General features: G+C 40.7%; 2 protein-coding genes across 3 annotated transcripts in view; both read right to left on the bottom strand.

Annotated features, from left to right (window-relative positions):
* LOC109431943 (tyrosine-protein phosphatase 99A) overlaps window positions 1-20,101 on the bottom strand; it is a 586,380-nt gene that overhangs the window by 4,202 nt on the left and 562,077 nt on the right. For both annotated transcript variants that reach the window (XM_029856676.2, XM_062846150.1), the window contains 4 exons: window positions 7,401-7,696; window positions 6,569-7,335; window positions 6,206-6,502; window positions 5,878-6,146 (listed from right to left, as the gene is read on the bottom strand). In XM_029856676.2, the coding sequence (XP_029712536.2) occupies window positions 5,878-6,146; window positions 6,206-6,502; window positions 6,569-7,335; window positions 7,401-7,696 (1,629 nt within the window). The remainder of the gene's footprint in view (window positions 1-5,877; window positions 6,147-6,205; window positions 6,503-6,568; window positions 7,336-7,400; window positions 7,697-20,101) is intronic.
* On the bottom strand, window positions 15,482-18,280 carry LOC134285438 (uncharacterized). Its single transcript, XM_062846151.1, has 2 exons — window positions 15,708-18,280; window positions 15,482-15,630 (listed from the first exon to the last, which is right to left on the bottom strand). Exon 1 carries the CDS (start codon window positions 18,278-18,280, stop codon window positions 15,842-15,844), a length of 2,439 nt encoding a protein of 812 aa, XP_062702135.1. The 3' UTR covers window positions 15,482-15,630; window positions 15,708-15,841.

The raw sequence follows: 20,101 nt of genomic DNA, 5'->3' as shown, positions 1-20,101 counted from the left end.
AACAGTCCCACTATAACATTTACGCTAAATTGATGCATTAGACATTTTTACATCCCAAAGCTAGACTTTACAAATACTGGCGTGAGAAATGTACAAATTGGAGTGGAATTTGCGAAGAAGTTACTCGTTCTCTCAGTGAGACTGGAAGTCACGACTCCTACTCACTCCACATTATTGTTCATTTTTTTTTATTGTATTCAATATTGGCTGCGTACCGGGAGAGCTAGAAAACGGGGCGAAATCAACTGACATTTGCCCTGTTGCTGAATTGTAGCACTTGTAGCACCGACGAACCGACGTGACAGTGGTGATTCAAAACTGACCCCCCCCCCAATTTAACGGTCGACCAGCGAAGCGAGCAAACGCTTCTGTCAAATTAGCACAGGCGCGAACCTTCTTCTATATGAATACACGGGGGTTTGGAGTCAAGCTATCAAAAGAACGCGAACCGTTATAGAGAAGGCGGTAGTGTTCGGCTATTTTTCATTATGGCGTTGGGGACAACAAATTCGAATTTATTTGTTCTAACTGTCACGTCGGTTCGTCGGTGCTTGTAGTGCAGTATTTGGGCTTTCTAATCTGCATAGTAACATTACGCTATTTCGCCTTTTCTGGCATTAAATAAGCATTATATCTGCATTTAATGTACACAATGATTGCATTAATTGCGCATATTATGCTACAAAAATGCCGTATTTTAGTGCCTCCTGGTTACTAGGGTCACTCACTTACTCACTTGCTTATTAATTCACTCATTTACTCACACATTCACTCACTAACAAGCTCACTTATCCATTAATTTACTAACTCAATAGCTTACTCAGTTATAACTTATAAATTCACTATTTCACTTACTAGCTCAGTAAATCACTCACTTGTCTTTTAATTCAACGATCCACCTATGAACTTTCCTACTCACTAACTCTCAAACTCACTATCTCACAAACTCACCCGTTTACCCATATACTTACTAATTTACTAGCTTATTCATTTTTTTAATTTTACTCATTCATTCACTCGCTCATTTACAAAATCGCTCATTAACTAACTGAATAAATCATTTACTGACTAATTTACTAATTCACTCACTAAATACACGGAACAGATCTCACATGCCCATTAGCCTACCAACTTACTCACTGTCTCACTCACTGACTTACTCATTTATACACCCTTACTCCCTTATTCACTAAGTCACATATTCTCTTGAGCTTGAGCTCACTAACATATTCAAATTCAAGGAACAACTCTTTGCTCAAAGCTTTATAACCTTTTTAATCAGTAACTGATTCACTCACTAACTCACTCAATCTTGGGGCAGCTCACACTCACACACTTATCAATTAATCAACTTTTAAACTGATTTACCAACTCCTTCGCTCACCAGGTTTCTACTTTTCCTATCATAAAGAATGTGTCAAAGTGTGAAACCACTCTTATGTTTGTCTTTCGGTTCCGTTTTGCTTTAAGACATTTGAGGCTTATAAGAATGACAGTTTCATAATGCTTTAAGAGAAGGTAACAGTTTTTGTTATTTTAAAAACCCTATTTAATCCACCTAGCGGTGATAGCGCCTTTCTCGTGCCTTCGAAAACACATTTCAACACAACTCAAGTGACATGTTGATGAGTATCGCAATTTCATACGTTTAACAGAAATCCATTTCATGGCATCAGAGATCATATCGTTAATCTGGTTTTTGATTTTTGAGCCGCAATCTTGAAGTTTGAGCCACCATTTAGGATTAAATTCCAGCAGCTTGGAAATTCTGATCGCTATTTTTGTACTCCAGACTTCTTCCCTATACCAGATACATTCATATTGAATGGTTTTAGAGCCCAAAACTCCATTCAGCAGCTGCCATTTTGAATGTTGAGACGCCTTCTTGGATATTCTGGTAGCTATTTTTAATCTCCGGTTGTCTTTCTCATACCAAACATACCCACCATATTGAACGGTTTTAGAGCCCAAACCTCCATTAAACAGCTGCCATCTTGAAGATTATACCGCTATCTTGAATTTTGAGTCGCCATCTTGGATATTTTGGTCACAATCTTGGATATTTTAATCGTCATTTTTGGACTCCAGATTTCGTCCCAATACCAGATATACCCATATTGCAAAACATTTGAGCTGCCATCTTAAATTTTAGACCACCATCTTGGATACTCTGTTTGTCATTTTTGAAGCATAGTTTTCTTCATATTTCATTTCATATAAAATATACCCATATTGCATGGTTTCAAGTTCTAAAACTCAATTAAACAGTCGCCATCTTGAATTTTGGACCAAAATCGTGGAATTTCTGGTCTCCAGTGTTTATTGCCGCATGAAATTCGTAAACCATGCTAAAGGTTACAAAAATCGCCACAGTGTGATGTGTCCGCATGATGGGGCTTGGATCAGCTTAATATACGACCAGTTCCACCGGTGCTGGTCTGAATCACTGAAATGGCCATAACTCCGGAACGCCTCGACCTATTCGAACCATTTTTAATAGCTAACAATGCGGTAAAATTCCGGTTCGATTTGAGCTATAATCCAAAAAATCCGCCAATGGGAAGGGCCTTGAAAATGAGTGAACTTTTTTGCGCACGGACATACATACATACACATACATACATCATCTCAATTCGTCGAACTGAGTTGATTGGTATATGTGACTTGACCCTCCGAGCCTTCTATCGAAAATTGTTTTTTTGAGTGAACATATAGCCTTTCAGTACACTTCGGTTTACGAGAAAGGCAACACAATACTTTCGAGCCTATTTGTTTTAGAAAACTAAGTTATTTAACTAAACTAATTGATTGAAAGATTTTTTTGATAGAAAATTTAATAAACTTTCGAATTAGGGTTAAAAAGCTGTGATAAGTTTGACCATTTTCAAGTAATAGCCAGTTTGAGGCAAGCAATGTCAAAAACATGTAAAGTCCTTAAAAAGCTTACGGTCACCCATCGGGACCCTCGGAACCGGTTCCGGAACACTACCGGTTCAGATATGGTCTGATACCGTTTTCCTGCTAACAGTTCATAATGATCAATTTTATATTTGGCCACTTCCGGCGGGACACCCAGAACCGGTTCCAGAACACTACCGATTCTGATAAGGTCTGAGACTATTTTCCTGCTTACCATTCATCAGATTATCGAAAGTACCGTGGTTTGATGTGTCGCATGCATGATTTGGTTCTTTTTATATTTGGCCACTTCCGACGGGACATCCGGAACCGGTTCCGGAACACTACCGGTTCGGATATGGTCTGATACTGTTTTCCTGCTAACCGTTCATCAGGTTATCGAAAATGCCGCTGTTTGATGTGTCGCATGCATGGGTTTGGTTCACTTTTATATGGCAACTTCCGGCGGGACATCCGAACCGGTTCCGGAACACTACCGGTTCTGATATGGTCTGAAACTTTTTTCCTGCTTACCGTTCATCAGGTTATCGAAAATGCCGCTGTTTAATGTGTCGCATGCATGGGTTTGGTTCTTTTTACCATACTTTTAACTCCGGAACGCCTGGACCGATCCGAACCGTTTTCAATAGGAAACAATGGGACTATATGCCGCGTCGAATGAGCCATCGGTCATTAGAATCGGTTGAGGTTTACTGCCAAAAAGTGATGTGAGTTTTTTGTACACACACATACACACATACACACACACGCACACACATACACACACACACAGACATCACCTCAATTCGTCGAGCTGAGTCGATTGGTATATGTGACTCGACCCTCCGGGCCTTCTATCAAAAAGTCATTTTTGGAGTGAACATATAGCCTTTCCAGTACACTTAGTGTACGAGAAAGGCAAAAATATAACACAATCGTGCAGAAAAAGAGTATTTTTTTGTTGGACTGATATGCGTAGAAATTTAGCCGACAGGACCACGGTTCTAGGCATAACAGTTTCACTAAGTATTTTCTAGTAAAAATACTATATACATATGTATAATTTTTTGATTCAAAGTACCTCAGACATGAACATATAAGTGATTTCTCACACAATACTATGAAAACGAATATTTCATTTGTTACACCCCTTGATCGAAAGACAGCAGAAACGTTTTGAAATTTGAATCGCGTTTTTCTCAGTTTCAAGTTTTTTAACATGGGACAACTATGTATGCGTAGAACGGCAAAGCATATGTAAGTGGACGTAACCGAGCATGATAGAGTTCATCTAGACTAAGTAGTGTCACGATAGACAGAGATAACTTCAAAGTAGAGAAGGAACTCTTACTTATGGTTGAAAACGAAATGAATCATCACATATGAAGGCGTATCATTAGTGGAAGTTGTACCTATTTTAAGCTCCAGAAGGAATTGCACTAAAAATGGTTCAAATTCGCAGAAAATGTACCTTGTACAAACACCAACAAGACCGGTGATTCTATACGTTTATGAAACCTGGACCGTACTCGAGGAGCACTTGCAGGCACTTGGAGTATTCGAGCGATGAGTGCAAAGGACGATAATTGGCGATGTGCAGGAGAACGGTGTGTGGTGGCGAAAAATGAACCGCGAGCTCGTTGCACTCTACGCTGAATCAAGCATACAGATACGGTAATCGAAGTCGGAAGGATATGGTGGGCAGGGCATGTTACAAGAATGCCGGACAATTACCTTGTAAAGTTGGTGTTTGTCACAGATTTTTTTGGTTCAAGAGTGTGAGGAGCGCAGAAAAACACCATCGCTTGCAGTCACGGTCGCCATGTTATGTTCTACACTGAACCAAATAACGGAAGTTCAAATCTCCGGTGATCCGCTACTTGAGTTCTAGGGGTAGGCGGGGCATAATGAGCAGCTTAAGCATTTTACCACCAAATCCAGTAAATTAAGTGCAACCAATATGTAATGTTAACGTTCAATACTCATTTGAACCTTAACTGACAAAAGCTAATCGTTGAAATCCCGAATAAAGTTATAAATGTTGTAAAATTTTATGTTTTAAAAAACGTATAAAATCGCGATTTGCGTTTTGGTGGTGGGGCATAATGAGCACCCTAGGTGGGGCAGGATGATCAATCCCAGTTTTGTACACAATCAAATGCTAATTGACTATTCTTGTCAATGATAAGCATACCGGCAACAATCAATGAGAATTTGAAGGGATTACGGGGTTTAATTTGTAGGGAACTGTGGGGTTCCAAAGAGTCTACTGTTGAGGAATTTTTAAACGGTGATAATATACAGATACTGACATTTTCAAGCTAATAAATTGAAAGTTAATGGCAAAACCTTACAATATGCATCAAAACAAAGAAAACCAAAATAAAAATTCGTTGGTTGAAGATGTTTACCATTTTCATCATTTTTTCACCAGTTGCTCATTTTGCCCCACTCTTTTACCAACTCTTTGAAGCATATTTTTCCAACAAAATAATTTAACAATTAGTTGAAAATTGTTGCGAATACATTTCATTGGCCCAGGGAATATCAAGAAACTTGATAGATACCCACAAAATTGTTATTTCGATTCCAAAAACCTTATTTTAGGTCACCTGATTCTTATAATATTTTTCCGCTGCATGATCACTTTACGCATTTTGATTAATTTTTCAAGGTAAACGGCTTTTTTGACTAATGTTTCGTCATCAATTCATTGGATTTTAGTTAATAAAGCTACAATCAAGCAATTTGTTTTGTAAATTTGAAGATTTACAGTGAAAATACAAGGTGCTCATTATGCCTCACCTGCTCATTATGCCCCGCCTACCCCTATGGTCGAACAATAATTGAAATTACAAAGTCAAGCTAAAAAACCACACAATTCGAATTTTTCAAAGTATGTGAGATGTCAGCTAAAACACTGGCTTTTCTTTACGATATTAGACCGTGTTTGTATGTGTAAATATCTCAACTACTTACCGATCAACCACGACGATCGGACCGTTCCGGTACTGTGCGCACCTCTCGTGCACCCGCACGGCAAAGTCGTAGATGGACCGAGGGTTCGCCATGTCGGGCCACATAGGATTCTCAAACATACGAACGCTCAGCTCGTAATCGTCCTGGATGGACTGGATGACAAAGTTCCGCACAATGTAGTTATTCTCCGACGTTTCCGAAACCATGCGAATGCGGTAGTAATCGCTCTCCATCGGTTCCGAATCGTTTGGCCAGAATTGGAGAAAAGACTGAAAAGAATTTAAAATTAGCTAGATTCCCAAAAAATCATGCTTCTAGGTAGACTTACCATATTATCAGCAGACGAGAGTAGCACCACGGTCTGAGCGTTGTGATCCCAAACCATTTGCCAGAAGTCTTTGAAGGTTTCGATCAGCGGGTGTTGCGTTACGATAAAGTCCCGTAACCGCCGGAATCCGTGCAGCCAGGTGGCATTAATGTAATCGCTACCTTCTACACCCGGCTTCGGAGTCAAATGTACCCGGCTGCCCTCCAGGGGAACGAGCGAACTTCGGTTTTTGATGGCATTCACTGCTTTCAGGGCCGACGTCAGGTTGATCTCCTTCGGCTGGTAACTGGTGATGAGCTATGGAGAACATTGTTTCATTAGAAATTCTTATATAATTCCCGAGATGTCTGTCTTGATACGCACCTTATACTGACTATCTATAAAGTCAATATTGTTAACAAGCCCACCGATGGCATCCATTTTAATGTTGGTTTCCCCACTATCAATAGCTTCAACGAGGGCATCGTGTATGAAGATGTACTGCTCCTCCGTTTGTACCAGATAGTTTCGCTGCGCCCGGATGTACCTCAGGAAGCCAAAAACGTTCAGCATACCCTTGGCTTCGATCTGTTTCAACATGGCGTCCAGCACAATATACGTTCCGGTGCGACCAACCCCGGCACTGCAGTGCACTACGATTGGACCAGCGTCTGCCGGATTGGCTGCAGTGGATTTCTTCACAAAGTTGATCACAGGTAAAGGATGATCCGGCGTGCCGTGGTCCGGCCAGTTGGTGTAGTGATATTGGTAGACAAGTTTCTCCGACTGGGAAGCCTTTTTCTTCTTCAGCTTTGTGTGCTTAATCTGGAGCGTCCGAACCGTGTACGTGGCCATGACATCCTCTCGGATTAGGCGTACCTGAATCACGCCGTACATTTCCGCTCCGTCCTTGGGCCAGTACATATCGCACTTGCGGCGTCCACGTTCGACTAGATTCGTAATCATAACGATAATGGCCACTCGTTGTTCCCAAATCATCCGCCAGAAGCAATCGAAGGTACCGGGAAGAGGGCCCTGGGTACCTATAAACGAACGAGGTCTCTGATATCCATCAATGTAGTTAGCATTGATGTAATCCAGATGCTTCTTCTGCCCAGGAACCTGCCGCAGGTGCACTCTACTGTGATCATCTGAAACGTATTGAAACAAGAGTTAATTGGTCATTCACCGAATCCATTATTCATCAACCACTTACAAGCAATCACGTTCAAGTAACGATTCTTTCCCTTGTTGTCCGGATGCTGCGAATGTTCCGACGGGTATTCGTCATTCAGTGCTTCCCCCTGAATGGCTTCGTACTCTTTGCTGAAACCGATGTCACCATCCACGTGCAACGAGGCGACATGTTTGGCAAACTCCGAGACGGGAATGGGGCCACGAACTTCGCCGGCCACTTCACAGGGAGCTTCCCAGTCGATTACACCGGCCGTGTTGCCTCCTTGGCAAGCCGGAGGATCATCCAGGTAGTAGTACGCGGCGTGGAAACATTTCCTAAAATGAGATAGAGGCAAAACGGGGTTGTTAGTATATTTTATAATAGCAGAGGCATCGTGTTATCACATGTATGATTAAATTGATTTAATTGCCGTTTGTAGGCATACAGATATGCGAAGAGAGGCATGACTCATGGAAATAAAGTTAAATTTATGTCAATGAAGCCTGATTTCGGGACCTTTGATCGTAAACAAATTAATTCAGCGCCTAGGAAATAAAAAAATAATGTATAGAGTGACAAAAGGTATTATCGGCAGGTTTGTTCTCTTCGTTAGGCTGACACAAATTTCGATTTTCTCTAATGTCACCCCCCTCCGAAAGTTTTGGTCGGAATTCGACATTTTGAGGGGGGACAAAAATAAATTATTCATAAATTTAAAAATTTTGAACTGAAATTAGAGTTGTCGAGAAAATTTCTTGACAAATCTGAAGAGTTTTACGATTTTGCCTAATTGTTTGGGTAATTTTTCATCAAATACATTTATTAATTATTTATTATCCCCCCCCCCCTTGACGAGTCAACGAGCAAAGTGACAAAAGAAGAAAATGAGGCCTTATGAGGGATTTTGTGGGCCAGATTTCCTGAATTTTGGGCACATAACTCAGTTTGGTTGGGAAGGATTGGAGGCCAACTCTGAGATCAACAGGTTTCAAAAAACACCCCATGACGAAGAGAACAAAACTGCCGAAAATACGTAAGTTCCCCCATACAAGGGGGTTAGAAGCAAAGGAGTGTACTGCCTATGATCGCATAACTGTCCCATATGAATAGGAAACTCAACAAATATGGGACTGATATGCGATCATAGGCAGTGTAAGTGAGAAAACCCATCCCATAAAAGTGTATGGAGCCAGGATCCGCGTACATTTTCAGGGAAGTGGATGTAGGAAGCCGATTTGCATTGTCTTGCGGTTCGTCGGATCGTGTTTTGCGTGTGTTGGAGGGAAACGTCAGTTCCGCGTACATTTTCAGGAAAGTTGATGTAATGTCGTTTTCGGTTTTAAACCTGGGTCAGAGCAGACCCTGACTCGCAATAACCGAACGAAAACAGATCCGGATCCAACCCAAATCGAGTCAACATGTAAACATTGTGTAAATCAATCAAACTGTCAGTTGCATATTTTCGTTAAATTTTTCCTTTTAGAAATTAAACTCACGTGGAAATGTTAGTTGGCACATTCATTATTCAATGCAAATCACATTCAAGCGAGTCCTTTATCTCTAATATGCTTGAATAGTTAAGAATTTTGATTTTCTGGTTTTGTTTTGATGGATTGTTTACATCCATTTTGACGGATGAACCTCGTTCGGGTTGGATCATTCAATTTGGTTTAGAGGGCATTCTATGCTAAACCTATTGAATACTAACACCAAACCCAAGCACAGAAAACCAGTTGAATAGGATTATCCGGTGAGTTCATTCCTTGCTATTCCCTTTTATATTAGAAAATATGACATATAACATGGGGATTTCGGGGGCGTGTAGCCGAAGGAAGGTAAATGAACTGGGTTCCGGGCGTGAAGTGGTCAGGCTTTGTCACGAGATAACAACCACCATGTTGTATTCTGAATTTAGCTTACCCTGCTACAACAAACCATTAGGTAAATCATTCCGTGCCGGTATGACTCTGCATCATCATCATATATTGTAAATTTTCTAATCGTCGTAAAAATAATCTAAAAAAAGTTCCGGAAACCCTGAAATAAGAAGGATTTCTTTGATATAATCACCTCAAAATCGACATAAAGCTCACTTACACCCCTAACGATGCAGTTTTTAAAGGACATGCCACTAAACTGCAGCTTTAAAACGAATACAAGAGGCTGTATGACTCAATATACAACAGCGTTTTCCAGAAACGCTAATTGACTCAGAAATTGTACATTATTTCTCAAGAATATTTTTCAGGGTTTCGACCAGAAATGTTTCAAAGTCTTCTTTTTTAATGAATGGGATATCACAGAGAAACAGACATAACACTTAGAACAAATTTCATTTAAAACATCGTCACGAAAACACAATCGCCCAATGCTAAATTTATTGTGTTTGGCCGGGTCATCACTAGGTGGCGGTAGTGAGCAAACGTCAAACAGGAGCAAAAACGATACCAGCACCGCGAGTGGCCAATCGACCTACTACCGGATATTTGAATCCACCGTTAAAAAGGTGATCGATGGGAAGCGAGCAGAGTGTGACGTCTGTTTCTTTGTGGGGATATGAAGGCATCTGGAGACATTATTTAAACTTCAAATTCAAACGGAAATTCAGCTGAAATAGTCACGACTTATTTTGTCTAGAAATGCAAATAAGCAATACCATGAAGCAAGTCGCACAAACTTCCAGGCACAAATTTCCAGATCGTTAACGAAGCGCAGAGATTTGAGACTAACCTTCGACTATAAGACAAGAATGACGCAATCCCTCAAAAGTCGAGAGCTATCACTCCTGGCACGCCTTTGCAGACACTGAGGGCGCTTGTGAAAAAAGTTATACCCTTCACAAACCGCTTGAAGGTGGTTTAATTGTAGATTGAGAGGCATATACGTCGAAAGAGAGATGGAATTGTGAAAATATGAGTGTTCATGGTATGGGCTCGGAGTTACCTGTTCGGTGGCTTAATTGGTTAAAGCGCCGGTCTAGGAGTCGCGGGTTCTAATCCCACCAGAACGCGTTTTTTTCACAATTTCATCACTCATTTAGCCAACTAATTAACATTCTGTGTCTTATAATTTTCAAGTTTTTATAGTCCTCCATGAACTCTCGTGAATTTAGGCCTCAAGATCTACAAGCATAATCAATAGGTTGTTATAACTATAACTGATACGTTGCAACATTCTACAGGTCCAAGGATCGTTGTTCTGTAAAGAACTTATTTCCAAAATTATAGGTTCTAGGTGTTCTAGGTCATCCGAGAACTTCCGTGAGTAAATGTCTTAAGTTCTACAATCGTAATCAATAGATTGTTGTTACATTACTAATACGGTGCAACATCCTATAGGCCCATAAAGCATTGTTCTGTAAAGAACTAGTTGCCAACACTATCAGTAGTACGCGACTATCTTCTTTTTACCAGAGCATAGACGTTTGCGCCGCTACCCGCGTCGCGCCGATGAGAAATCGGCGTGAATCGGCTTGCGGCTCCCCAAGTTATTAAGAATCAAATATACAATACCCAGGTGACCAATAAGCAGTTAAAATGGCATTATTTCGGCACTATATGCGCCTTTACAGCAGGTCATGCTAATAAAATGCAGGTTTTGGCCCAATATACGGCTGATTAAATGCTTATATTTCCTATCCCCCAGATTAGTAAAAATAAAAATATTTTCGCCTGCCCATTTTACGGCATTTTTTCTTCTATTTTTATCCTCACTCTCCTGTGCAACTTTTGAGGCTTGCGGGGCACGTTTTGAATCGCTGTTGTTGTTTTTTTTTTGCTGATTTCGGCGAAATCGGGATTTGATCCTTCGATCTTCGGGTTGACGATGGTGCTGAGCCGCGTTACAGGGTAAGCTATAGATGATTAGGCTTGAAAAATACACCGGCAGTCGCTTCGCTATGCTGTGGGATCCACAAGTGCTGATAAATAAATCGAGCATAGGAAACTAATAATGGGAATTATTTGTCAAAGCTTGTTTTTTGTTGCTACCTATAAAAGACAGGACATGCAAATGATAATGGCTCCTACAGCCGAACAAATAATGACAATTTAATTAATTGAACAATTCTGGCACGTTAATTAGAAAATGGAAAAGTGTATCATCTCACCTAGAAGTTTTGTAGCAATAAAGTAGCAGTTATGCTGCTTGTTAACCAAAATATACCGTGCATTTGAAATGCTACAGAACTGCCGTTAGATCACTTAAACAGCATTTCAATTGCTAATATAGGGCAGTTTAGCAGTCGAACTGCTATGATAGGGCAGTAAGGTCGAATGCAGATATAAAACATAAATACGGCTTATTCAAATGCTTATGGGTTACCTGGGATATTTTTTTAACGGGGATTAGTAAAGGAGTGTTAAGCCCTTGCACTGCACTGGTGGAAAAAGTTTAGGGTTATGTTGTTTCAAGCCGATCCAGGAAGCATCAGCGTGTCGGCGTGGCAATCGGCGGCGGCGGCGGCGTAAAAACCGCACGCCGATTGTCGTATTCCTTCTCAGAAAGCCTAGGGTATCGAACTACTTGGGCAGCGGCCGGTATTTTGGGCACTCTGCGCTATAACTCAGTCAATTCCAAACCAATTGACTTGAAATTTTGTACACGGCCAGATACTATACGTATCTCATCGCGTTCCAAAAATTGTATCTATTGGTTTGAAATTGGCTGAGTTTTAGCAGTAAAGTAACCAAAATAGGACCCTTGCCGAGATGGTTCCACTTCCCTACCATCATCAAAATCAGGAAATTTCTGCTGCATCACATAACATAATCCGGGGTAACATTGATCAGAATTTTCGATCTTTCTTGAACAATTTATTCTCTTGTTAAAACAAACGTTACATGGTTTATATTTTTAAAACAAGTACTGGCCCTCTGAGTATGTGTTAAGCTACTCGAAAAAGTATTGTAAACCTTTAAAACATGTTTAAATAGGCTTTTAAATCTAATTTTTGATTTTGTTGATTTGGGGTAACATTGATCATGTCAGTGATTAATTTTCGTTTGTGTTGAAAGTACCCTTACTTACTAAGTTCGGGGTCGCTGATTTCGAATATGTTGTTCAAATTATTACAAATTATTTACCTTTTCAGCTATTTTAGGATTAAACCGCGAATAACGCCTGAAGGTAGGCAATGGCTTAAGTAATTGATAGCCTACTTTTATTAAATCGTATATTTAATTGAAAAAGAGCATTTTCATAAAAGTTTCGGTTTATTAAAACCAACTATGATATTCTATATTGAAGTAACACAGTGATTTTGCAGCTCGTATTGTATCTAGTATTCATGCCAAACATGAATGTTTGACAATGTATCTCATTGCGTTACGAAACACAGTTGTGGAAGAATTGATTTATTTAGATGTTTACGAAATTAAATTTTCATGAATTGCATGTCATTTAATAGCTAAATGATAGCAGTTTACGATATGCCATTCGATAGCAGAAACTGATTCAATGTAAAATGCTTGATTGAACATTTCATGAGGTCGGTCAAGCCAATCAATGTTACCCCACTGATCAATGATACCCCGTTCTACGGTAACAATAATTTTTTAATTATGCTTGTAGATCTATGATCTTTACTCGCGAAAATTCAGGGATTGCATAGGACTCCATTGGAAACGAATTCTTTACAGAACCATGCTACATGGACCTGTAGGATGATAAACCCAATCAATAATGTAACAACAATCCATTGATTATGCTTGTAGGTCTTAACGCCTTTACTCGTGGAAATACTTGGATTATCTAGAAAATATTTCATAATTATTTCTAGCATGGTCCCTTAGCTGCAGCCCTATCGTCCTGTACGATGTTGCAGCGTATCAGTAAAGTAACAACAACTGATGGATTACACTTGTAGTCTTTCAGGCCTTAACTTGCGGAAGTTCTTGGGTTAGCTAGAACATCTTTGGATAGCAGTTCTTTATAGATACATGCTCCTTGAACCTGTATGATTTTACGCCGCATTAGGGATATTATTGTAACACATTATTGGTTATGCTTGTAGAACTGCAGGCCTTCATTCACGGATGTTCTTGGATAACATAGATTATCTTTGGAAGTTAGTTCTTTGCAGAACAATATTGCATGGCCCCGTTGGATATTCCACCATATCAGTAGTATAACAACATTCCATTGAGCCTACGCGAAAGTTCTCGGATGACCTAAATAATCTTTGGAATCTACACAGTTCTTGGGACGATTTTCGGCTTGGCAGTCTCAATTGCAATCAAACGATCAGATATTCTCCTTCATCCGACGTTTCGATAGCTCAGTCGATAGCTCCCTCCAAATATCTACATAGTTCTCTACAGAAACTTGCGTCATGGCCCTATAGGGTGTTACACCGCATCAGGAATGGAACAGTAACCCTTTGCTTACACTTGTAGATCTTAAGGCCTTTATTCGCGGAAGTTCTTGGTTGGTCTAGACCAGTGTTTCCCAAACTTTTAGGAGGTTTCGCCCCCTTGGAGCTTGCGAAAAACATTTTCGCCCCCCTAAGTGAGATTTATTTTTCCATGATAAGGCTGAAAATTTGCTAAACGGAAGCCTTTGAAAGTCCACTTTTTGACGCTACTGTGGAAAATTGGTAATTAATGTCTCTTAATTAGTATCGCTCTCATTTTCATTAAGTTACTTTCCAAATGCATTGATTGTCTGCATTTGTGAAAAAAAAACTATTATTGCATGTAAAAACGAACGCTCGTTTAGCCTCAACCAGATGTTTTACCAGTGTTCTAAAAGGGGTTTATCAACACCCGAGATGTTTGGTCACAAGTACTCAAATCAGACTGGTGGGGAATTAAAAAAAAAACAATTGAGGGCGTTAGAAGCAAAGGGGTGTAAATGTCAAAAACACACTTTCGTGTAAGTTAGTTTTTGACCAATTTTTCATCATTTGTATGGAGTTTCAAAATCAACCCAGTTTTCGCTGATTTATTGTAATTTTTCCAAACATCATAGAAACAATCTCAAAAAAAGTTCCTGAAAGCTTGAAATCTGATGAGTTTTATGATATGATCAGCTCAAAATCAATAAAATGGTCACTTACATCCCTTTGATTCTGGGCCCCTCAATTACAAGAATATCTTTTATGCTAAAAGTGCAACTCAAGAACGTATTGGTGTATTTTTGAATGTAGCCAGCTTTGCTTAGTAATTCAAAATGAAATGAATTGACAAGCTTCCTATATTTCGGAGAACTTTCTAACCTTCCGTAACTCGCGCGGTTGACTACCTGCGTCAGCACCACGCTAATGCTGAGTACAAAAAGCGAGATTTTTTTAACGTGTTGTACAAAATACAACAGCGCGATCGCTCGAGGGTTAATGGCAAGTAAGCAAACATTACATGGCTTTGAAGGAATTTAACACTGAATTTGAGGAAAACAATCAAAATAGCTTCTAGCATAAGTTACGTTAGGAATTCCTTCGGGTAGCTTCTCTGAAATATTTCTAAACAATGTGTGACGACTTTTATCTGAAAAGTGTTCTGTAATCTTAAACTTCATGTTTGTGGTTAAAATTTTCATGAAAAACAAACCGCATATAAATTTAAAAAAAAAACTTTTTTATCAAATAGAAATAAACCCACTTTCAATAAACACTTTCATAATTTTTACAGAAATGAATCAGGATTTTTTGCCATGGGAGTTTCTTATTGATTGGATCTCCAGAATCACTAGAAATTCTTTCGGAAATTCGTTTTGCAATTGGGTTGTTTAGTGAATAAAATATTGCTATTTTCTATAGCCTAATCGAAAGAGCTCATTTTTCTGAGTATAACGTGATTTTATTGGATTCCAACACCTTCGTTTTGATGGTTAAATTAACAAAACAGTTTTAATTTTTGTGGATAGAATGACAGTTCAATCGATAAAATGACAGTTTGACCCGAACAAAAAATTTTCCCCATACAAATTTTAAATGCACTTTAAAAATAGTTCCCGGACTCCAAAAATTATGAAATTTTGGATTTCGACTAATTTTTGGGCGGAGAATAGGATTATGAAATAATCCGGATACCCCTAAAGAACCCAATTGTCTATTTTTCTTAGAATTTTGCCAAAAAGTCCACATAAACATCGAAAATTCTGTTCATTCAATCGATTTCGAAACAGACATTTTTCAAGAATACTGACCGGGGTTGATCACCGTGAACGATTATTATGCGGTTTTATTGGCAATTATCGGTGAAAAATAACGGAAACAGCTTATTTTGCGTGACGCGTTTCGACCTACTATTCTTCGGTCATCATCAGACGCCTAAAACATTATACATTTATTTAATACATTGATACAAGTACAAATACATTACAATTTACAAATCACAAAACACTTACATTCAGCTGGAATCACCCCTTCAACTTCGTCAGTTATATAATACTAATTTACAACACCCATCTCATGCCTACTTTCACCCAACTTTCACCCATTATGCTGTTTCACTCATTCTCTCATACACGCAGTTTTGCTCTCACGGTTGTCTTCGCAACTGAGCTAAAAGCCCGTTGTAAGCCGAGTTGAAGTTCCCACACTCTCTCTGTAGGTTCACAGTGAGATCTTCGCCTCTCTTCTTAATATGAAACACCTCTGCTATGTTCCTGGTTGCCTGGTCTTGGATTCGATCCAAAATCTTCACTTGATCGAAGTTGAAGATATGTCCTTCTTCCATTTTGTGGACTGCCAGGCCCGATTTCGGGTTTCTACCTCGGCAGTCACTCTTGTGTTCCGCCACTCTTACTTCTAGCATCCTTTTGGTTTGGCCGATGTACACCTTCTCGTCAGCCCCACATGGTATACAGTACACCACGTTCTTCTGTTTCCCTGGTGGAATAGGGTCCTTCAGTTTGCTGAATATTTGGTTTTTTATTTTGTTTTGCGGTCTAGAAGCAAGAGTGACGTCATTTTTTCTTAAGACTTTCCTCAACTTTTCGCTAAGACCAGGCACATAAGGGGCGGAAACATATTTCTGTGGGAGTGTAGTTCGGTTGTCGGCCTCCAAGGTGTTGTAGTGTTTGTGTATGCGGAGTCTTTTTAGTTTCTGTATGAACCAGGAGGGGTAGTTGTTTCTTTCTAGGATTTGTGTTGCTTGTTTTAACGTTTCTTCCCGCTTCGCCCCACATGTTAACTTAATGGCGCGATCAATTAGCGCGATCGCGGTATTTTGTTTATGTTGGAACGGGCTTTTGGACGTATAGTCCAGGTACCTTCCGTTAGAATGTTTCGGAAGCCAAGATGTATTTATTTGGTCATCCGCCCGTTCCAACATCATGTCAAGAAACTTTATTTTCCCTCCCACTTCCATTTCAACAGTAAACTGGAGACGATCGTGAAAACTATTGAACGTATCCACGATCGTTTGGATGTGCTCACTTCTAGCTATACACATGCAGTCGTCCACGTATCTATGGTACAGCTTCAGATGTATACCTTTCTCCTCTAGCTGCATCCTGCACTCCTGTTCCAATTTTTCCATCACCACATTGGAAATTACTGGTGATAATGGCGAACCCATGGGTACACCGAATGTCTGTCCGTATACATCACCCTGGTACACGAAGAACGTCGATTCCAATACTAGCTTCACTGCGGCCACGAAGTCCGTTTTGTCGATATTCGTGTGCTGCTCCACTTCTTCCCACCGCTCCTCGAGGCATCGTAGAGCGAAATCGACTGGTACGTTCGTATACAGTGAAACCACATCTAACGAAAAAAGCACCTCGTTCTCGTCCGTCTGGAACCCTGTTATTTCACTGGCGAAATCGAAACTATTGCGGACGTGGGAGTCGTGTTTGCCGACTATGTTACCGATTATGTCCGACAGGTATTTAGCTATGTTGTACGTAGCTGAGCCAATCGTTGACACAACCGGACGGAGTGGCCTGTTTTCTTTGTGCGTCTTCGGTAGTCCATAGATTCGCGGTGGGTTGCAGCTTGACTCCTTCAACCTTCTCTGCGTGCGTCCGTCTATGTATCCTTTGTTGTGCCACTCATCGAGCATGCCGTTGATTTTTCTCAAGACTCTGTTGGTTGGATTGGTCGACAGCTTCTTGTAGGTGCTTTCGTCGCTAAGAAGATCCTTCATCTTGGTTTGGTACTCTTCCGCTGTTAGGATCACCGTTCTGCTGCCTTTATCCGCCTTCGTGATGACCAAATTCGGATTTTCTTTCAGGAACTTTTTGCACTTGATGACGTCTTTCCGGATCCACTCATCCGGTGAATGTCGTGGTTGTCGCTGGTAGTTCATGTGGTTAATCATTGCATTTGTTACTTCCGATCTGATTTCGTCCGCGTTTTCTTTCGTTTGGACGCACTTTTCTATGCTCGCTACCAGTTCGATATAGGGGAACCTTTTTTCACTTTCCACATTGAAGTTTGGACCGAGCATTAGTGTTCGCTCCACATAATCTGGTAGTTCGACGTCGGTGGTGTTCTCTACCCATTCCACTTCCACATTCATCTCTCTTACGTGTTGTTCCTGCAGTCTGGAAATTTTCCGTTTTTCGGCTTCTCGGGTTTTCCTGTATACGGCCACCGTCTTGTCTTCCACCATTTTCTTCACTTTCTCCGAATCGGCTGGGTCAAAACTTTCGTGCACTCTTCGGCAAGCCTCGCGTTTCTGCGTCTTCAAGCTCGCCATTGTTCGCTTCGTGTCCGCGATCAAGATGCTGAGGAGTCGTATTTTGTGTCTCCATACAACCTTCTCCAACTCGCGGTTTGAGGCATCGTTCTCAAGGCGGATGTCATTCCTTATGTTGAGACAGTTAGGGACAATCTTACACCTTCTGCAGTTCAACAGAAACTTCATTCTGTTGTTCGCTTTCGCCAGCCTTACAGACACTTTGAGACACCGCCGAATCGTGCGCCGTCCTTCTTCGCCATACTTGTTAGTGATTTCATTGACTATTAACATCTTTTCTTTGCCAACTGATTTTTACTGACCGGGGTTGATCACCGTGAACGATTATTATGCGGTTTTATTGGCAATTATCGGTGAAAAATAACGGAAACAGCTTATTTTGCGTGACGCGTTTCGACCTACTATTCTTCGGTCATCATCAGACGCCTAAAACATTATACATTTATTTAATACATTGATACAAGTACAAATACATTACAATTTACAAATCACAAAACACTTACATTCAGCTGGAATCACCCCTTCAACTTCGTCAGTTATATAATACTAATTTACAACACCCATCTCATGCCTACTTTCACCCAACTTTCACCCATTATGCTGTTTCACTCATTCTCTCATACACGCAGTTTTGCTCTCACGGTTGTCTTCGCAACTGAGCTAAAAGCCCGTTGTAAGCCGAGTTGAAGTTCCCACACTCTCTCTGTAGGTTCACAGTGAGATCTTCGCCTCTCTTCTTAATATGAAACACCTCTGCTATGTTCCTGGTTGCCTGGTCTTGGATTCGATCCAAAATCTTCACTTGATCGAAGTTGAAGATATGTCCTTCTTCCATTTTGTGGACTGCCAGGCCCGATTTCGGGTTTCTACCTCGGCAGTCACTCTTGTGTTCCGCCACTCTTACTTCTAGCATCCTTTTGGTTTGGCCGATGTACACCTTCTCGTCAGCCCCACATGGTATACAGTACACCACGTTCTTCTGTTTCCCTGGTGGAATAGGGTCCTTCAGTTTGCTGAATATTTGGTTTTTTATTTTGTTTTGCGGTCTAGAAGCAAGAGTGACGTCATTTTTTCTTAAGACTTTCCTCAACTTTTCGCTAAGACCAGGCACATAAGGGGCGGAAACATATTTCTGTGGGAGTGTAGTTCGGTTGTCGGCCTCCAAGGTGTTGTAGTGTTTGTGTATGCGGAGTCTTTTTAGTTTCTGTATGAACCAGGAGGGGTAGTTGTTTCTTTCTAGGATTTGTGTTGCTTGTTTTAACGTTTCTTCCCGCTTCGCCCCACATGTTAACTTAATGGCGCGATCAATTAGCGCGATCGCGGTATTTTGTTTATGTTGGAACGGGCTTTTGGACGTATAGTCCAGGTACCTTCCGTTAGAATGTTTCGGAAGCCAAGATGTATTTATTTGGTCATCCGCCCGTTCCAACATCATGTCAAGAAACTTTATTTTCCCTCCCACTTCCATTTCAACAGTAAACTGGAGACGATCGTGAAAACTATTGAACGTATCCACGATCGTTTGGATGTGCTCACTTCTAGCTATACACATGCAGTCGTCCACGTATCTACGGTACAGCTTCAGATGTATACCTTTCTCCTCTAGCTGCATCCTGCACTCCTGTTCCAATTTTTCCATCACCACATTGGAAATTACTGGTGATAATGGCGAACCCATGGGTACACCGAATGTCTGTCCGTATACATCACCCTGGTACACGAAGAACGTCGATTCCAATACTAGCTTCACTGCGGCCACGAAGTCCGTTTTGTCGATATTCGTGTGCTGCTCCACTTCTTCCCACCGCTCCTCGAGGCATCGTAGAGCGAAATCGACTGGTACGTTCGTATACAGTGAAACCACATCTAACGAAAAAAGCACCTCGTTCTCGTCCGTCTGGAACCCTGTTATTTCACTGGCGAAATCGAAACTATTGCGGACGTGGGAGTCGTGTTTGCCGACTATGTTACCGATTATGTCCGACAGGTATTTAGCTATGTTGTACGTAGCTGAGCCAATCGTTGACACAACCGGACGGAGTGGCCTGTTTTCTTTGTGCGTCTTCGGTAGTCCATAGATTCGCGGTGGGTTGC

The sequence above is a fragment of the Aedes albopictus genome, chromosome 1 (genome assembly GCF_035046485.1).
Source record: "Aedes albopictus strain Foshan chromosome 1, AalbF5, whole genome shotgun sequence".
Classification (NCBI taxonomy): Eukaryota; Metazoa; Arthropoda; class Insecta; order Diptera; family Culicidae; genus Aedes; species Aedes albopictus.
The sequence above is the reverse complement of the archived record's forward strand: the minus strand, read 5'-3'. Positions and strand labels throughout refer to the sequence as shown.